Source organism: Cherax quadricarinatus, chromosome 60 (assembly GCF_038502225.1).
Source record: "Cherax quadricarinatus isolate ZL_2023a chromosome 60, ASM3850222v1, whole genome shotgun sequence".
NCBI classification, from domain to species: Eukaryota; Metazoa; Arthropoda; class Malacostraca; order Decapoda; family Parastacidae; genus Cherax; species Cherax quadricarinatus.
In genome coordinates this window covers 11,418,393-11,434,400 of record NC_091351.1, presented here as the reverse complement: position 1 = coordinate 11,434,400, position 16,008 = coordinate 11,418,393, and the positions used below count along the sequence as shown (strand labels likewise).

Below are 16,008 nucleotides of genomic sequence, written 5' to 3'. Positions count from 1 at the left end.
CAACACCCGAATTGGTTAGTGAATCATTTCTACAAGAACTCCAGGATTTAATTCACATTAACCTCGGAGAGAAAATAGCCAAAGAAAGCCAATCATTGTAGCTTATTTTTATTTTTTTCATTCCCCAGGAAACATCCCAGAACACTTGGTAAACTCTTGGATATTTATTAACTCCTAGGTATCAGGGGGCGGTGGTGGTAGGACACTTGCCTAGCCGTCTCTCCCTGCCCAGGATTCGACACAGGCACTGTCGATTGTAATCCAGACGCACTACCACTCCGGATATTTGGTTATTTACATTCAAGGATTACACTGGTAACTGTTACACCAGTAACCGGAATCCGAGGCTGCCTCTGCCTCTGCAAATTTATCTGGAAACGAAAACATAACAGAAATGTTTCTGGCGATATTGTAGAAAATACAACACCAGTCACACGTACTTTGTGGAAGTTATATTATAATATCGCAGGTGAGAACCACGTCAAGGTCACCCAACATTACCTTGTATTTGTAAACTACAAAATCAATGAGTATAATACGTTTCTGGAATTTTGAAACTCCACATTTAATATTTGTTAGTCTCTCAAATTAACAAGTGTCAGGTGTAAATTTCAATAATTTAATGAGTTTCTTAATAACATTATTAAAGAGGATAAGAATATAATTTAAATTTTGATGAAAGTTAAACCTTCACGTTATATCAATGTAATGTGAATATTGATCTGGCAGTGTTTAAAGTATATATAACAACGTTTACAAGTCTTATAACATTATGATTATATATGATTAAAAAATGTTTTATATCAGGTCGAAGCACAAGAAAAACGTGGCAGCAGAAAAAGTCAATTAAAAACTTTACTATGACTAGTTCTGCATGTATTGAGAGAACCTTTTTAATTAATCGTAAAAAAATGGTTATATACCATCCACATCCATCTAGCATATATAAAAGTTAGCAATTCTATAAAACTAGTTAGGTACCAGAGCCTAGCAGCACGTGGGGTCAATAAGGCAGCAACTTCCCTCTACATTAACATCAAAAATACTCTAACTCAACTAATTAAAATAAATTCTCAGCTCCTAAACACCTTTCGATGTATATACCCGTGTTACTAACGAACGAGCCATCACTATGGAACATATATTAAATAGTGATTATCTGTCAAGACTCACAAAGTAATGTTAGGAACCCGGGAGTGAGTACAACACACGTCCTGCACCAGCCACTGCAACAGCTACACTACCTCTGCGCTTGCGCTTCTCTCACCACTCCATTACCACCATCTCCAAATGGTGAAACTCTCCCAATTTAATGAATTCCTGTTACCCTTCCCTTGCATTAAACCTTATTACCTGTCATTCTATTCTTGACTCGTATACCTAGATAATATACGATAACCCTTAACCTAGAGACTTAAGTTGTTCCCTCTTCTCAGCACATCCTTGGTGTCAACTCTCATGATCTGTGCTGTCTATCTTTCCTATGTATTCTCTAGGGCCTGTCTGACCCCTAGGGATTTAGCGTTTTCCCACGAGTATAACAGTAACCCAAAAAGCCTATTATCATTATCTGATTGTCTCTAATACTATAAAATATAATTACCTGGAATATACTTGGAGGTTCCAGGGGTTAACGCCCCCGCGGCCCGGTCCGTGACCAGGTCTTGTTGTGGATCAGGACCTGATCAACTAGGCTGTTACTGTTGGCCACACGTAAACCGACGTACGAGCCACAGTTCGGCTGAATAGGTACTGGTTTTAGGTGCCTATCCAGCGCCTTCTTGAAGACAGCCAGGGGTCTATTGGTAATCGCCCTTAAGTATGCTGGGAGGAAGTTGAACAGTCATGGGGTCCTGACACTTATTGTGTTGTCTCTTAGCATACTTTCCTTAATACAACTCAAGAATGAAGCATTAGAATTCATATTGAGTTGAAGGTGACACGATAGATCGTGTCTAGATATTAAAAATGCCGTTTAACAAACAGCTACATATGCACTGATAGATACGTACTTTTCAGTGTATATATACTGAGATATATACACATATCACCGTAAATACTATGAAAGACAAACTTTTCACTGCACTGTATATAAACTAAGATATAAATACTTATGTGTATATATAAATAAGTTTATATACACTATGATGTACACCTCATAGTAATATACACATATAGACACATCTTTCAATGTATATACTTTGGTATATATTAAGGTGTACATACACTAACATGCAATGCTCTCAGTGAGGATATACCACTAAATGCATATTCACCGATATACACCTGAAAGTGTATATACACTAAAATGTACACATCTGTCTATATACACTGAGATATAAGCATCTCTGCGTATAAACACTGCGACACACCTCAGTCTAAAAGCTATTGCCACTTTATTATTTATGTACCTGACATTGATTGGAGTCCACCACACACTTTCTGCCGGAGGTAAGATGAGGTTGGTTTACTGACTTCAAAACCTGTCGACCTATGCATGTCACCTATACACCACCAGTTAGAGATGCTTTGAAATAGGAATTAAAGTAAACTCTCAGTGTATATACAATGTGAGATTACACTCCTCTGCTTGTATACTCACTACAGTTGTGACCGGGTGTGGAAGTGTGAATTGCTCATTACTCTAAAATTTGTTCATGATTGCAGCCATGTATACACGTAAGTAACCATTCTTATAGTATTCATTACCTTTGTAACTTGTGAGTTCATTACCTTTGTAACTTGTGAGTTCATTACCTTGTACCTAGTTCAGCCATCAAAACTTTGGAGCCCGGTCCCTGGACCCATTGTGTACCTCTGTAATCTGTAAATACCTTTGTAACTTGTCATGATTGTGACTAGACCTACCTGGAGTTCATTACCTTTGTAAATTGTGAGTTCATTACCTTTGTAAATTGTGAATTCATTACCTCTGTAACTTGCTCAGCTATCAAAACTTTGAGGCCCAGTCCCTGGACCCATTATGTACCTCTGTAATCTTTTGACTACCGCCCACTGGATGGGTATGGGGTGCATAATAAACATATTAAACTAAAACTAACTGCTTGTACACACACTGTACATACACACCTTTTTCAATATCTTTACTATAAGTACACGTACAATGTATACAGGCCTAGCTGACATCAATGACATACTACCGTATAGAATGCCCCTTGTTAGGTCAGTTTTTGTCCCCAGGATGCGACCCACACCAGCCCACTAATACTCAGGTACCCATTTTACGCTGATGGGTGAACAGGGACAGCAGGTGTCTTATGGAAACACGTCCCTAATGTCTTTCCAGCCGTACCGGATGAGATTCGAACCCCGGACCTCAGTGTGTGAGCCCAGTACGCTAGCGATCGAGCTACGGGACACCTCTCATTCTATATGCACTAACAGATGTACCCCTCCTGTTGTATATAAATTGAGGCATACGCCTCTCTCGCCGTATATATGTTGTGAAATATCTCTGCTAGCAGCATAAAGGGCAGCACAACGTAGCCACCACAGCCCACCTAATCAGGAACTGTCATGAAGAATACGATGGCAGTGTGATGAACACAAGCCTCTGAATGCTTTATAACAGAGCACATGAGCTTCTCCATAAAACCATCAGCTTCTCAAACTCTACTTTGAGCTCTGTTTCTCAAATATTTAATTATGTAAAAAGGACATGACTGCAGTCCAACGTTATCTGTAACCTAGGATAACACAAAAATGCCTATCAGTCTGGTTTTTATCCTTCAGAGTCCTTTGATCCTTTCCCCCCAGGATGAGACCCACAGCAATTAGCTAACTCCCAGGTACCCACTGACTGCTAGGCGAACACAAGTAACAGGTGCAAAGAAATATGCCTAATATTTTCAATTGTCCTTGTTGACAGAGTAGACGCGACCAGAGGCGCATTGAAGCATCACTAAGTTTCAAAACTGCTTCGGGACAACGTTTCCCTTTGCATAGAACTTTTCATAGAAGAAATGTTATCCCAATAAAATTTAGTCTTTATACATGTCTGCAATAACGCCATTTCATTCTTTATTGAGTTGTAAGCCCATTCTGTCACCAGTGAAATAACAACTGACCAAGAAAGTCACACAAGTCGCATTGAAAATACCGAGGTTGGAACACTTCACAAGGCAAACTAGTGGAAATAAATCATATTGTTAGACTTTATTATGTTATCTTATGTGAACTGTGTGTAACGTACTCTTTATGTGTCTATAGTATGTGCGCATTTAAAACCACTGTAAAAAAAAAGTTATGATATGCACTTGAAGCCTCAATAAAAACTTGTTTCGGGGAGGAAACCTTAGACGACGTGTCTACCCGTCGCGAACCATTATAGTCTGTGACTTGACAGTGGTCCAGAAGGGACCGAAACAGTGCGTACAAACTCGTCTCGAAAGTGTGGTGTATTTGTGAATAACTTAGTACTAAATATCGATAACGAGGTATGCCACGAAATAACTGAAGTGGCAAATTTTTTTTAATTCCTACTACACAACTGTGGCATCAACACTAGTAAGTAAACTACCAGCTGCATCAAATATCTTTAACATGGACTCTGATAAGTTTAAAACATATCAATAAAGGGGTAACAGAAAACAGTTGTTAACAAGTAAGTGTATCTCATGACTTCGTGCAAAAAGAGCTAAACAAGTTAAACCCAACTAAGAGCACCGGCCCAGACAGCATCCCGTCTAAGGTCCTAAAAGATGGTATATCTGAATTGCCAGTCCCCATTGCTTACATAATAAATTTGTCCCTCACCACTAATACCACGTACCGGAGGGGTTCAAGGAGGCCAGAGTTACTCCTATCAAGAAAAATAGTTGGTCTGATGTCAGCAACTATAGGCCTGTTAGTATACTTAGTGTAATATCCAAAATTCTAGAGAGGGCGGTGTACTGTCAAATAGATAAGTATCTTAATGACAATATTCTCCATAGTTACCAATCAGGCATTAGGAGCTCTTACTCAACCGATACCTCCCTAATTAATCTGATGGATTACATGAGAACTGAAATGTCCATAGGGAACCTCATAGGAATGACAACCTTAGACTTGCAAAAGGCCTTCGATACTGTCAACCACAATATATTATGTAAGAAACTTCAAGCTATCGGCATGGGTTCCGTAGACTGGTTTAAGTCCTACTTTAGTAACAGGACACAAATTCTCAAAATCAACAAAACAGAATCAAAACCCCTGCCAACAGCATGCGGAGTTCCCCCAGGTAGTATTCTAGGTCCCTTGTTATTCCTATGTTATGTAAACGATATGCCCATCAGTGTCAAGTGCAAACTCCTATTGTACGCAGATGACAGTGGTATGTTAGTGTCAGGTAAAGACCCACAAGATATAGCTAATATAATAACACTGGAACTGGAGTCCTGCAGCAAATGGTTAGTAGAAAACGGAAGCCATACTCTTTGGCACGAAACATAAACTGAGAAGGGTAAATAATTTTAATGTCCAGTGTAATGGGAAACCCATCACTTCAGTTTCCCAGTAAAATATCTGGGAATCCCCTTTGACCCATGCATGTCAGGAGAATTGATAGGGAATAGTGTAGTAAAGAAGGCGAATGCCAGACTGAAGTTCCTCTACAGACAAGCACAGTGTCTACCTACTGAGGCTCACAGAACCCTATGTCTAGCCCTTATACAATGTCATACGGACTACGCTTGCTCTTCATGGTACTCTGCCTTGATAAAAAAAAACTGATAGACTACAAATCACCCAGAAGAAAATGGTAAGATTCATCCTGGACCTGGGTCCATGAGAACATGTAGGCCAGGATGAATTATAACAATTGGATATGCTGAATGTTGAAGACAGAGTAAAACAACTAAAGTTAAATCAAGTTTATAAAATTGCTCACAAACAGTGTCCAGAATATCTTGATGCCACTTTTGTCAAGGCTGGGAACCAAAGCAATCATAGTACTAGGGGGAGAGAGCACGAACTTTGTAGTACCTACAGTCAGTGGCCAGGCTTCAAACACCTTTAACTGTACAGCAATAAAGGAATGGAACAGACTGCCTACACATGTCAAAGCCAGTCATAGCATGAGCCAATTCAAAAATAAAGCCAAAAGGTGCCTAATGAATGTAGCAACAGAAAGGAAGGCGAACGATTTTATATTTTTTAGCTAACACGCATGTAAATATAAATAACTCATTTTACCTTATACCTAGTATATATTCTTTATAGTGTAATAATAATATATTATCTCCTTCATAGTATAATAATAAGGTATTAAAAGGACCCCAATGGAAATAAGTCACTCTGTCTGACTTTTTTGGGTTATCCCAGGTTCTCTACACATATGCTGTTATGTATGATAATCTATGTAACTGTATTTGTGTATACCTAAATAAACTTACTTAATAACACCTAATCTTTGAGGTAATGTTTAATAAAATAATATGCTAGTGTGTCTTGTAACTTGTACGTTTTCTACCTTGAAAAATTTCATTTTCTATTAGTTAGGGGTTACCATGGCAACGCGAGACGCTCAGTCTGTGTGTATAAGATTTTAAGAGACGTGTACCTCAAAACATGTGAGCTTAATATATTTTTTCAGTTATTTAATACTTGATGTGCAAGATACATATGCACCACTTAGGGAACTTTCCTGCCAAAACCTTTCACCTGAGCAGTAGACTTTTTCAGTCCAGTACAAGCTCAGGCGAAACATTTCGACACTTTAACTGTAACTGATTCTCTATCATCCATAAATGCTCTCAGCTCCTTAAGTATAAATTGTGGCACAATTGTGTCAGAAGCCAGACACAGGTATGGTAGGACTGTAGATGGTGGAGTCTGAGTACACCTGTGGATTCCATCTCACATTAGTCTTCAGATGCATGATAAATTTGATGAATTGGCTGTTATATGCCTTCATAGAGGGAGTAGATTGCAATCTTGAGTTGATGGTTAGCAGTTTCAGAACAATAATGTGATAAAAACTTCAGCTAAACTTTAATGACTCAAGATTGAGGGGAACTGACACAGGTCAGTCCATCTATCATCATTTTATCATGCAGGAGGAGCCACATTTTATGGTGCATCCAACAAAATATGCAGACTCTTGGATGTCACTACCGCCCGGCTCCGGCTGGGTTACAAGTATCTCTGGGATGTCAAATCACCACCACCAGATGTAGACCAAATGAAATGTAAACTTTGCCAAATGAACTATCGTCACACCTTGCGTCATTATTACTGGGACGCGATCAGATTAATGAATTCAGCGACAAATCACTCAGAAATGTTCAAAAAGTGTCAGTATTTTATCCACAGTGGTATGTTACAAACCATTCTGGAAAAATACCCTGACTGTAAATAAAGCATTACCACTTTTGCGTGTGTGTGTGTGTGTGTGTGTGTGTGTGTGTGTGTGTGTGACCTAATTAATGTTTGCATAACTCATTACAATTGTGACCAGATATAAACATGTAAATAGTTCATTATCACTGAAACTTGTTCAGTTATCCAGACTTTGCAGCTCAGTCACTGGGCCCATTATGCACCTCTGTAATTTTTTGACTACCACCCACAGGATGTGTATGGGGTGCATAATAAAAATATTAAACTAACTTGTGAGTGTAGACATGACGGATTGTTCAAGGTAGTGAATATAAAGATAAAAAAAGAAGAGAAAGACTGGGTACTGTGACCTCTTAAGATCATCTCTGCACCAGTCCCTCCATCAGTTCCGGTAGTCCCCCATCTCTCCACCACTCACCATTCTCTTCACCATTCCCCCCATCTCTCCACTGCTCACCATTCTCTCCATTCCCAATCCCTCCACTAATCACCATTCTTTCCATAATTCATCATTTTCAACACAATCCGCCATTCTCTCCATTCATCATTCTCTCCACCATTCATCATTATCCCCACCATTCACTATTTTCTTTCTTCACCATTCTTCATACCATCTACAGCAGGAAGATGGGTGTGGAGGTGGAACCAGAGTATGTGTTTGGTGTACGAGGTGAGGTACATGGGTGTGTGGTACACACGGACCCAGACACAGTAGTGTACCCTGCTGGAGCCTTCCTGGTACTGCACAACACCACCACACACCAACAACAATTCATCAGCATCGCTGAAGAGGCTACACCCACCGTTATAGCCATCTCGCCGAAAAGGTGAGTGTCTGTCTACCTGATGAGGATAACAAAATATGCAAGTTATAATAATTTATTAGAAATTGTTTCATCAGCCAGGAACTTTATCCATTCACACAGCAGCCAGTCCTCTTTATCACAGGTATCCTTTCACTGTTGTAATGAGTCAAATGGGAGACTGACGCCTTAAACTGTGATCACACAGAGACAAAGCATGAAAAGAGGTTCGTGTAGTGTTGGGTTCAGCACTTTCTGCGGCAAGCTAGTGAGGTCTCAGGTGATAGCTGTGTCCATTTGTTTTTTTACACAAATCAGGTTTACAGGCTAAGAGTTATCCTACTTCAGCTTGGTTCAGGTAAAATCAACTTTGCTACAACTTCGGAGGTGATAAAAGATCCTGAATTTTGTGGAATGGTGTTGGTAGTGGTGATTAAAGGTGATTCTAATCAGTCTGTTACATAGATATGTTACTTTGATAGCTAATCTTCCTTCACGGTAGTTCATCAGGTGGTTACAGATGTTATGATGTATTATGTCATCCCTCTGACAAGCATGTCTGTGTGCCTTGAGTCTACTGTTTAAGTCTCCGGAAGTTTCCCTCACATAAGATTTATCACATCCTCCACAAGGTATGATGCAAACCCCTGAAGTAGTACGTATTTGTTAGTTTAGTCACCGTTTTCATTAAGTCCATGGTGGTACTGGAGGCTATGTTTGTGACCACCATCAATCGCATAACCATTCTGATTAGCTTCAGTTTTTAAATACCGATCTTTAACTTCATGAGAAACTCTGGCCGCATTCTGTACTATTCCTTTTACGCGGATTGAGATAGAGGAACTGAGCTTATAGAATACGGGAATACCTTTCTGTCATTGCTCAACGAACGAAACACTAGTTATTAAATTCATTTAGAAGTGTTAAACATGTAGAGACCATTCAGTGCATCGTGAATGGGAAGGATGTAGTTTTTTTTTTTTACCGAAAACATAGTTCACTTGTTGTAAGCTGCTTGATGTTTCAGACAGTATCTATGTGTGTGCCGGGCAGGGGAGAGCCCAGCAGTCAGCGTGTGGGACGTGGTAGCCCGCAAACGACTCCGGTTCTTGAGCTGCGGTGAGATGACCAGTGAGAAGTACGTGGCCGCTGCCTTTAGTCCAGACGAAAGAATGGTAGCTGCTCAGGGAGGAGCCCCGGAGTGGACTCTCGTGCTGTTTCTCTGGGAGAAGGGCAAGGTACGTAACTTATTCCTTCTGACACCATCCCAGTACCAGTTATCCACACTAGAGATGCGGGAACCATGTTAGAGAACCCAGTGCCTCTGGTGAGGATTGCTCCGATGTATCAGTGTGTGCACCGGAGCCATAATATACATTCCAGTGTCGCTAGCATGTGTATAGCGCGCTAGGGATACCGGAGTCATGCTTGAGCACCGGTTCTCAAATAGGAGGGAGGGGTTGGCACTGTACTCAAAGGGGGCCATGGTACGGTTTTCGGGAGTCAACGGCTGGCTATAATGAATTATAAATGTTTCAAGAAAATATGGGAAATCTGAAATTAATAACTTTTTTATTATTTATTTTGACTTGGCGTGCATGATTGTGTTTGACCTCTAGCAGGTGTTATCAATCTTGAGAAAGTGTGAATGACGTGCGTTGAGGTAATATGTTTGACATGCAGGTGTTCTCTGTGCTGCGTCTGAGTGACATGCCAGGCCTGGGTCCCGTAGCTTCTCTCAGCTACCATCCTGAGGACAACGGCGTTATCTCCGTGGTGGGGGAGAGAGTCTTCAAGCTCTTCAGACTCAATGACAAACTTCTCAAGACTTGGGGGTACCAGGGAGGACAGAACCACAACTGTCAGTGTCAGGTTGGTCCGACTTCGCCATCTTAAATGCTAATTATCACGGTTGTGCTGTACGGCTCAACAATAAAAAATAATTTACACGGCATAAGCCGTCACAGCCCTTAAAAAATGATCAAGGTTGAAACATTCTCATATACTACTCACCATCAACATTTCTCAAAAGGTAACTTGGTTATGCTCAAAACAAATACCAATAAGATATTTAATGATTCATAGCTGCAAACTTTAGTTCTTAAAACAATTTACACACACACACACACACCTACATACACAGGAAGTCTGTAAACGAAATGATGGACTATGTAACAACAAAATGCAAGGAGGCAGAGGGAAGGTTTGTTCCCAAGGATAAAAGAAATAATGGGAAGACTAGAATGAGCCCTTGGTTTACCCGAAGGTGTAGGGAGGCAAAAACTAAGGGCGCTAGAGAATGGAAAAAGTACAGAAGGCAAAAGACCCAGTAAAATAGAGATTAGTCGATGAGCCAGAAATGAGCATGCACAGATAAGGAGGGAGGCCCAGTAGCAGTACGAAAACGACATAGCATCGAAAGTCAACTCTGACCGGAAACTGCTTTACAGCCACATCAGAAGTAAGACAACAGTCAAGGACCAGGTAATCAGACTAAGGAAAAAAAAGTGGGGAGCTCACAAGAAACGACCAAGAAGTACGTGAAGAGCTCAACACGAAATTCCAGGAAGTATTTACAGTGGAGGCAGAAGGGACACTGGGAAGACAAAACAGAGGGGTACACCAACAAGGAATATACCAACAAGTATTGGATGAAATACACAACCGAGGAGGTGAAGAAGCTCCTATGTGACCTTGATACCTCAAAGGCGTGGGTCCTTAGAGAGGGAGCTGAGACACTGTGTGTGCCACTAACTACAATCTTCAACACATCCCTGGAAACTGGGCAACTACCTGAGGTATGGAAGACGACAAATGTGTTCCCCATCTTTAAGAAAGGAGACAGAAACGAAGCACTAAACTATAGACCAGTGTCACTGACGTGTATAGTATGCAAAGTCATGGAGAAGATTATCAGGAGGAGAGTGGTGGAGCACCTGGAATGGAACATGGTTATAAACGACAGCTAACACGGGTTCATGGAAGGCAAATCCTGTGTCACAGACTTACTGGAGTTTTATGACAAGGCAACTGAAGTAAGACATGAGAGGGAGGGGTGGGTTGATTGCATTTTCTTGGACTGCAAGAAGGCCTTCGACACAGTTCCTCCCAAGAGATTAATGCAGAAGCTAGATGATCAGGCATATATAACAGGAAGGACACTGCAATGGATCAGAGAATACCTGACAGGGAGAGAACAGAGAGTCATGGTACGTGATGAGGTATCACAGTGGGCGCCTGTGACGAGCGGAGTCCCACAGGGGTCAGTTCTGGAACCAGTGCTATTCTTAGTGTATGTGAATGACATGACGGAAGGGATAGACTCAGAAGTGTCCTTGTTTGCGGATGATGTGAAGTTAATGAGGAGAAATAAATCAGATGCGGATCAGACAGGTCTACAAAGAGACCTGGACAGGCTGGACACGTGGTCCAGTAACTGGCTCCTAGAATTTAACCCTGCCAATGCAAAGTCATGAAGATCGGGGAAGGGCAAAGAAGACCGCAGACAGAGTATGGGCTAGGAGGCCAAAGACTGCAAACCTTACTCAAGAAGAAAGATCTAGGGGTGAGTATAACACCGAGCACGTCGCCGGAAGCACACATTAACCAGATAACTGCTGCAGCATATGGGTGCCTGGCAAACCTGGGAATAGCCTTCCGATACCTTAGCAAGGAATCGTTCAAGACACTGTACACTGTGTACGTCAGGCCCATACTGTGGTATGCGGCACCAGTTTGCAACCCACACCTGGTCAAGCACGTCAAGAAATTAGAGAATGTGCAAAGGTTTGCAACAAGGCTAGTTCCAGAGCTAATGGGAATGTCCTACGAAGAAAGGTTAAAGGAAATTGGTCTGACGACACTGGAGGACAGGAGGGTCAGGAGTGACATGATAACGACATACAAAATACTGCGTGTAATAGATAAGGTGGACAGAGACAGGATGTTCCAGAGATGGGACACAGAAACAAGAAGTCACAATTGGAAGATGAAGACTCAGATGAGTCAAAGGAATATTAGGATGTAATTCTTCAGCCACAGAGTTGTTAGGAAGTGGAATAGTCTGGCAAGTGATGTAGTGGAGGCAGGAACCATACATAGTTTTAAGACGAGGTATGATAAAACTCATGGAACAGGGAGGAGGAGGTCCCAGTAGCGGTCAGTGAAGAGGCGGGGCCAGGAGCCGAGTCTCGACTCCCCCCCTGCAACCACAATTAGTACACACACGCATGCACACACACACACACACACACACATATATATATATATATATATATATATATATATATATATATATATATATATATATATATATATATATATATATATATATATATATATATATATATAAATTTTCTCTTATACATTGAAAGATAAATTTTTTCATTAATGTTAATGTAAAAATCAATAATTTTGTACCAAAAGAACCTTAGAAAACTTACCTAACTTTTATAACAAACGCAATTTCATTTAGCTTAATCCAACTAAATATATTTTAGCTAGGTTTACAATAATTTAATAATAAGGCAAAACAATGAAATATTTTTTTTCGTTAGGCTCAGAATGATTTTTGCGAAAGTATTGCATACACAAATTCTCGCTGGCCTTATTCGGCGTTCCCGTTTAAGCCAGACTCGCAAGTTTTACCTATTCGGTACCCTGGTCACCCTGCCTTGGTGGGATATGGCCAGTTTGATATATATATATATATATATATATATATATATAATATATATATATATATATATATTTTTTTTTTCAACAAGTCGGCCGTCTCCCACCGGGGCAGGGTGACCCAAAAAAGAAAGAAAATCCCCAAAAAGAAAATACTTTCATCATCATTCAACACTTTCACCACACTCGCACATTATCACTGTTTTTGCAGAGGTGCCCAGAATACAACAGTCTAGAAGCATAAACATATAAAGATACACAACATATCCCTCCAAACTGCCAATATCCCAAACCCCTCCTTTAAAGTGCAGGCATTGTACTTCCCATTTCCAGGACTCAAGTCCGACTATATGAAAATAACCGGTTTCCCTGAATCCCTTCACTAAATATTACCCTGCTCACACTCCAACAGATCGTCAGGTCCCAAGTACCATTCGTCTCCATTCACTCCTATCTAACACGCTCACGCACGCTTGCTGGAAGTCCAAGCCCCTTACCCACAAAACCTCCTTTACCCCCTCTCTCCAACCCTTTCGAGGACGACCCCTACCCCGCCTTCCTTCCCCTATAGATTTATATGCTTTCCATGTCATTCTACTGTGATCCATTCTCTCTAAATGACCAAACCACCTCAACAACCCCTCTTCTGCCCTCTGACTAATACTTTTATTAACTCCACACCTTCTCCTAATTTCCACACTCCGAATTTTCTGCATAATATTTACACCACACATTGCCCTTAAACAGGACATCTCCGCTGCCTCCAACCGTCTCCTCGCTGCTGCATTTACCACCCAAGCTTCACACCCATATAAGAGTGTTGGTACTACTATACTTTCATACATTCCCTTCTTTGCCTCCATAGATAACGTTTTTTGACTCCACATATACCTCAACGCACCACTCACCTTTTTTCCCTCATCAATTCTATGATTAACCTCATCCTTCATAAATCCATCCGCCGACACGTCAACTCCCAAGTATCTGAAAACATTCACTTCTTCCATACTCCTCCTCCCCAATTTGATATCCAATTTTTCTTTATCTAAATCATTTGACACCCTCATCACCTTACTCTTTTCTATGTTCACTTTCAACTTTCTACCTTTACACACATTCCCAAACTCATCCACTAACCTTTGCAATTTTTCTTTAGAATCTCCCATAAGCACAGTATCATCAGCAAAAAGTAACTGTGTCAATTCCCATTTTGAATTTGATTCCCCATAATTTAATCCCACCCCTCTCCCAAACACCCTAGCATTTACTTCCTTTACAACCCCATCTATAAATATATTAAACAACCATGGTGACATTACACATCCCTGTCTAAGACCTACTTTTACCGGGAAGTAGTCTCCCTCTCTTCTACACACCCTAACCTGAGCCTCACTATCCTCATAAAAACTCTTTACAGCATTTAATAACTTACCACCTATTCCATATACTTGCAACATCTATATATATATATATATATATATATATATATATATATATATATATATATATATATATATATATATATATATGTATATGTATATATATATATATATATATATATATATATATATATATATATATATATATATATATGTCGTGCCGAATAGGCAGAACTTGCGATCTTGGCTTAAATAGCAACGCTCATCTTGCCATATAGGACAAGTGAAAATTTGTGTATGCAATAATTTCGCCAAAATCATTCTGAACCTAACGAAAAAAATATATTTCACTGGGTTTGTTTAGTATTAAATTATTGTAAACAAATCTAAAATATATTTTGTTGGGTTAGGCTAAAATAAATTGCTCTTGTTATAATAAGGTTAGGTAAGTTTTCTAAGTTCCTTTTGGTGCAAAATTATAAATTTTTAAATCAACATTAATGAAAAAAATATATCTTTAAACGTATAAGAGAAAATTTTAGAAAGGACTTAATTTTAAATGAGTTCTTGCTAATTGGCCAGCTTTACATATTCGGCACGACATATATATATATATATATATATATATATATATATATATATATATATATATATATATATATATATATATATATATATATATATATATATACATGAGAGAGAATAAAAAATATGGGTCAATAAATATTCTTTTTTTACATTAATGGAGGGTGATAGCGCTTTAGGCTCACAAACGAAGGGCGCAGATTCGATCCTGGGGCGGATGCATGCACTGAGCATGTTTCCTTTTACATGTTACCTCTGTTTATCTTAACAGTAAATAGGTACCCAAGTGTTAGCTATTTGTTATGGATTACCTCTGAGGGTAGATGGTGGTAGTCCTCAATAAGGCTGGACTTGGAAACGAGCTGAGGTAGAATAACAGTTCTTAGCTTATAAATAAGCTAAGGTGAGATCGAATTTGAATGCCTCCCATTTCACAGGCGATATATGAATCCTGTGAATTTAGTACTTTTCTCTGATTAAAATAATATAGCCATACTTGAGCTAAGGTAGGATAGCAGTTCATTGTCTGTTAATGAGTTGAGGAAGGATAATATTTCTTAGTCATACAGTTTAGCTTTCTTGGATTATCCTGAATTACTAGAATTAAGAGTTTATTTTTCTCACGTATGTGTTGACGCAGGAATGGGCAGACCAACACACACTGCTGGTGGGAACGGAGGCAGCTACCGTGCTGCTGCTGGAGGAGGGAGAGCTCAGGAACGAGATCCACATCACCGACCCAGAGTTGGGACCGTAAGGGCTCCTTTATCTTTTTTAACCCTTCCTGAGGACTGCCCTGATGTTGATGAAGGCGCCTTAATCCTAGGAATTGGAGCTACCCTCCTCTATTTTCCTTGGATCTGTCCTAATCACCTTTCATACCCCAGTTGCTGTAGGACCCTTATGGGATGAGTGCTCCCCATTAATATAATAATAATAATGCGTGTGAAACAGAAACCTTAATTATTTTACACAATGATAGGATTGCTAGTATCTTTTCTTTCTGTCTTATAAACACGTAAGAAAACAGGTACGTCTTGCTACTTCCACTTACAGTTAGGCACCTACACATACATGTACAAGTATATGTATATATACTCATCTGATTTTTCTTCTGTTTTCTAAACAGTTCTTCCTTTCATCTTCATGGGAAAGTGGAAAAGAATCTTTTCCCCGTAAGCCATGCGTGCCCTAAGAGGCGATTAAAATGCCGGGAGCAATGGGTT

General features: G+C 39.8%; 2 protein-coding genes across 4 annotated transcripts in view; one reads left to right on the top strand and one right to left on the bottom strand.

The window, feature by feature from the left end:
- The window catches only part of LOC128694395 (CAP-Gly domain-containing linker protein 3), a 99,480-nt gene extending 98,178 nt beyond the window's left edge, over window positions 1-1,302 (bottom strand). For both annotated transcript variants that reach the window (XM_070097950.1, XM_070097951.1), the window contains exon 1: window positions 1,174-1,302. The gene's annotated coding sequence lies outside the window, so the exon portion shown is untranslated. The remainder of the gene's footprint in view (window positions 1-1,173) is intronic.
- Window positions 1,303-4,387: 3,085 nt separating this feature from the next.
- Window positions 4,388-16,008, top strand: part of tous (testes of unusual size) — a 60,245-nt gene continuing 48,624 nt past the window's right edge. For both annotated transcript variants that reach the window (XM_070097948.1, XM_070097949.1), the window contains exons 1-5: window positions 4,388-4,527; window positions 7,962-8,168; window positions 9,172-9,382; window positions 9,828-10,016; window positions 15,423-15,535. In XM_070097948.1, coding sequence (XP_069954049.1) covers window positions 7,969-8,168; window positions 9,172-9,382; window positions 9,828-10,016; window positions 15,423-15,535 — 713 coding nt within the window. In that variant the 5' untranslated portion in view covers window positions 4,388-4,527; window positions 7,962-7,968. The remainder of the gene's footprint in view (window positions 4,528-7,961; window positions 8,169-9,171; window positions 9,383-9,827; window positions 10,017-15,422; window positions 15,536-16,008) is intronic.